Source organism: Echinops telfairi, unplaced genomic scaffold (genome assembly GCF_000313985.2).
Source record: "Echinops telfairi isolate 266 unplaced genomic scaffold, ASM31398v2 ScPeMD7_443;HRSCAF=831, whole genome shotgun sequence".
Classification (NCBI taxonomy): domain Eukaryota; kingdom Metazoa; phylum Chordata; class Mammalia; order Afrosoricida; family Tenrecidae; genus Echinops; species Echinops telfairi.
The window spans coordinates 33702488-33707598 of NW_022104341.1; the positions used below are offsets into that span (position 1 = coordinate 33702488).

The 5111-nt window shown below is 38.6% G+C and overlaps 1 protein-coding gene across 1 annotated transcript in view; it reads right to left on the minus strand.

The window, feature by feature from the left end:
* Positions 1–586: 586 nt before the first annotated feature.
* Positions 587–5111, minus strand: part of LOC101640642 (calcium-activated chloride channel regulator 4-like) — a 37727-nt gene continuing 33202 nt past the window's right edge. Inside the window, 4 exon segments of the mRNA XM_013003800.1 lie at positions 587–765; positions 768–998; positions 1363–1596; positions 2626–2796. Of these exon segments, the coding sequence (XP_012859254.1) occupies positions 587–765; positions 768–998; positions 1363–1596; positions 2626–2796 (815 nt within the window).

Genomic DNA, 5111 nt, shown 5'->3' on the forward strand with positions numbered 1-5111 from the left:
TGAGGGGGGGGAGGGAAAGAGAGAGAGAGAGGCAAAAAAATGTATGTAATTCCTAGTCTGTCTGCTGACCTTTATGACTACCTCCCCACTGGTCCTGCAGAAATTCCAGGAGCTGCCCCTCATAGCCGTAAGTCTATTTTGGGGGCTCTTTAGGGGCTCTGTGGCTTGACTTTGCCCCGTTACGGATCTGTTATGTTCCTTTCTTGGTTTCCTTTCTGCAGGGGGCTCAGACTGGACTAATTCCCGCCGTGTGTCCCCAGTATTGTCCTCTGTCACAGTATCTATTTGAATTTCTTGATACAATGTGAAATATTCTAGAAAATGTTGAATTAAATAATCCACAACTAGTTATATGGAGAAGACGCTTTATTCTACACAATGTATTATAAATAAAATAGTAAGCAAATAAAATGATTAAAAATTTAATATTGACTTACAATTTTCCAAATATTACTGCGTCTTTATAGTCAATCAAAATATCCTCTCCAAACTTCTTAAAATCATTTTATGAGTTCGCTATTAAATAACGTGAATTAAAGATACTATTTAATTAATTAATAAACATCTTTCATTTGTGTTGGCTTTGTTAAAACTCAGTCTCAGACTCACTTGCATATTTTTTCTTCTTTAAAATATAAATAGTGGTACTTAGAATAATAGTAGCAACTGCAACAGATCCTACCACTGATAACACTAAGGTAGAAACGCTAAGTTTAGTATTATGATGGCTTTCATCGGGACCTGGATCTGCTTGAGGAACAAAGGGATTTGAGCCACATTAGAGACTTTTGATGTCAAATTGCTTTTGTCCACATTCTGAATGGCAATGAATATGTGTGTTGGATTTTCTTCTGCGACGTTGCCCGGCTTAAAAGCAAAGCTTTCCTTGGAGTTGGCTTCACTTGGTAGTAGATCAGTGGTGTTTACTTGAAGAGCATCATCAAAGTTGTCCCTTAGATCCAGGATGCTTCCACTTATTCTTATGACATACCGTTCAACTAACAAATAAAAAAATTTAAAAATAATTTAGGAACTACAGCATACTATTTTAATGGCTTTGTATTAAGCCTCCTCAAAAATACTGTTCAAAGCTTAAATTCAAATCCAAATCCTAGCTCATTTTTCAGTAAGAGGGGACTTCTCAAACTTAAAACTGTCAACTATTATTACCTGCATTACAGAAAGACTTGATACCAGATTAAGATGCGACATGTTTGATGGATTGAAGAGCATCAGACGATTAAATTGATCCTTTATTCAGCTATCAGTGAAAAGTCGCTCCACCAGCTCCTTATTCAGTCTTTCTTTTACAATGAGCACTTTTCACTTCAGTTGAGAAATCTCCAGGGGACATCCCCTTACCTTTCCCAGCATCAAAATCGTCCCCCGGAGCTGTCCATGTTAGGGTGATCTGGTCCCCATCCGCTTCAGCAGCAAGGTCAGTGATCTGACTTGGTGGGTACATGTCAAGCGAGGAAAGTTTTGGAACATTTGAAACCACAAATACACCTCCAGATACTGTTCTGCTGAAACTCTCCAAGACTGTCTGAGTCTCTTCATTAACTTCAGGTTGCGGTGGCCTCCCTTCATTTTTTCCTGCACTGAAAACTTCCTGGTTTTTAATGGGCACAGCAGAACCGGTATTTCCAGAATTCAATGAATTGAATCCCCCCATCCCACTGTCTTACCCTTTTTTTTCCATATACACAGTCACAGTTATTACTAAGGGTGCTGACAAAGTCATAAGGCAAGATCGCATGGACACACTAGATCACTACTCAGATATACATTCTTCAAAGAGCATACAAAGTCATAATCAAAGAATGCATGTTTTGAGTCACTCCTCTTGTGACTTTTAAGGGTTTTTCTGTTGTGAATTGGAATTCCATCTGGATTACTGTTCTTTACTGCTTGCAGTAGAATGGGAGGGAGCTGTTACGCTACTAGTGGATATAAAGCAATCTATCTAGTTTCATTCTTACCTTGGATATAATTTGGAAAGTAAAGTAATTAATTTTATAAAGGCAGGTGTTGAATTATATAACATTCTTCTCATACTGTGCACCCTTGATACTCAAACAGTGTGTTAATTATTCTATCCTGAAAATATCCTGATCAGTAGACTAAAGGAATAATTCTCTCATTAACCACTTTGACACAGTAAAGACTAAAGCAAAGAAGTGGTTCTTAATCCTTGTCATTACCATACTTCACACTCATTCTTTCTTTAGACTCTATAAAAAAAATCCCAAAGAGATGCTTCCTTGCTTAGCTATATTTTACAGCAAATGGTATTTGAAAGATAAATTCTGTCACTCAGTTGCATGTGGCCTCATCACATCTGTCCTGTTTCCTTCATCCTAGACCCTGTTCAGGCATTTCATTATTGATATTGGTGAGGTGTTCTCGACTAATAAGAACAGCAACTTGCATTTACTGTGTGTTTGCTAGGTGTGCTTTTATGCACTGTTCCCAAGCTCAGATGAATTTGGAGACAAACTGCAGTTTGACTAGAACTTTATTCCAGAAATGGGAAAATACAGTTCCAGCCTTAATCATACCCAGCTACAAGTACTGAGACCTGTTAAAGCCAACACTGAATTTCTGATATCATGCACTACTCACCATCTACCACCCAGGCTGGCATATAAAGAGCTCTGTTCAGGGGATGCCTTGAGCTTCGGGTGACAAGGCTTGCTTCTCCATGAGCCCTTATTTTTAAGCTGTATCTGCCATTTTCTTTATAAGCTGTAAAATAACTGAAGTATACTCCATCGTTTTTGAAAGAATCAGCACCTTGTTATGGGAAAGAAGGCATAATTCATTATTGCAAAGAAATTAGAAATTAAAATTAAAAACAGATGCTCTTTAAAATAACATACTTTAGATTGGGCTCAAAGCTTTGGGTTGACCCCATGAAGAATATTTCTAGTATCATGATATATTTGTTGAACTGATATATGTTTATATACTTCAAAAACTTCAGGGAAAAGTTAAGTGAAAAAATAATGGATTTTCTCTCCACTTTCTGGCTTTTATTATATGTAGATTATTATAGAACACTTCATATTTATTTCACAGGCAAGTAATTTGCTGACTTTATCTAAACTTATCAAATGATTATCTAATTAAATTATAATTATCTAATTAAATAATTCCTTGTGTACATCCGAAGAGTCATTATTAAGGAACAAATGCCTTTGCTTAGAATTTAATTCTCACATACACACAGGGCGACTGCATCAGACTCTTTGGCCCGAAGAGGATCTCTGGTCACCCGCTGAAATGGCTGGCCCAAACAAAAGGACAAAAACCTCTGTACAGTACACACACACACACACACACACACACACACATGAAGGCACACACTGTGCTCACAAGGGCAGGCCGCATACACCAGTGAGGTAAAAGTAAAATTATGAAATATGAAAGTGAATTTTTGTGAAACATTTTGAAACAATGATAAGATTTGAGAATTTGAAAAAAAAATTTAATTCTCCTTAGTCAACTACAAAATAACTATTTAGATTTATTGCCAATTAGTCCTTTTCTATTAAAAAAATAATACTTTCATTTCCTACTTTAACACCCTCCCCCCCACCCTTGCCATGGGGTTTATTCAAACTCACAGTGAACTGATGTTGGGTTTTCTGAAGCTGTGATCTTTACAGGAACGGAAAGCCTCATCTTTCTCTAGGAAAGTGGCTCATAGATTTGAACTATGAGCAGCTGCACCAGCTCTCTTTCTCTGCTGATCCACTAACTTCCTGGTCTGACAGTGGGAACCATTCCTATTATTAGCAAGCATGTTTATGGGGGCAGGGGAATACTGTATCATCGATGTACTTCTCGATATCACCAGCATTAGGGTTAGCTGATAAATTGCAAACACATTTCCCAAGGGGCACTGCCTATCAAAAATTCTTAGAGATTCTTGGGCCAGCAGCATCTGCCTTACTTTGGATCAGTACATTTTTTGGACCCAGCACAGCCTCTTAATGAAGCCTGGTGACATAGTGGGTTGCATGTTGGGCTACTAACCACAAGATCAGCAGTTCAAACTCACCAGCCCCTCCATGGGGGAATGGTGAGGCTTTTTCTCCTGTAAATATTTACCACCTCAGAAACCCACAAGGGCAGCTCTGCTCTGTCTGTAAGGTCACAATGAGTCAGAAATGAGGTGATGGCAGCGAGTTTTCAGAACTCAACTTCTTAGGCATAAGCCCAAACCAAACTATCTACGATCCAGTGGTTTATGACTTATAATGATCCTAGAGGACAGAGTCAAAACTGGCTTTTTGGGTTTCTGAGGCTGTAAAAATTTAAGGGAGCAAAAAACCTCCTCTTTCTCCCTCGAGTGGCTGGTGGGTTCAGATGGCTGACCTTGAGGTTACAAGCCCAATGTACAACCCAGTATACTACCAGAACTCTCCTCTTAAGCAGAGCGTTCAGCAATCTGTGCTTTAACAAGCTCTCTGGTGCTTCCTACGAACATGACGTTTGAGAACCACCGCACCAAGTCATTGCTACTCACCAAGGTCTTCTTTAGGTCAAGACAACCCAATTTAGCGAAATAGTTCTCTGGTAGAATGTTGAGACATGATGCAAGATGGAAGGAAATTTTAATATAGAATGGAAGGGGAGAAAGAAAGAGGGCATACTTGTGAAAAATATTGCTGTAACTGATTGAGGCTCTGACCATCAGGGGTACATGTCAAGCGAGGAAAGTTTTGGAACATTTGAAACCACAAATACACCTCCAGATACTGTTCTGCTGAAACTCTCCAAGACTGTCTGAGTCTCTTCATTAACTTCAGGTTGCGGTGGCCTCCCTTCATTTTTTCCTGCACTGAAAACTTCCTGGTTTTTAATGGGCACAGCAGAACCGGTATTTCCAGAATTCAATGAATTGAATCCCCCCATCCCACTGTCTTTTTTTTTCATATACACAGTCACAGTTATTACTAAGGGTGCTGACAAAGTCATAAGGCAAGATCGCATGGACACACTAGATCACTACTCAGATATACATTCTTTTTTTTTTTTTTTTTTTTTCAGATATACATTCTTCAAAGAGCATACAAAGTCATAATCAAAGAATGCATGTTTTG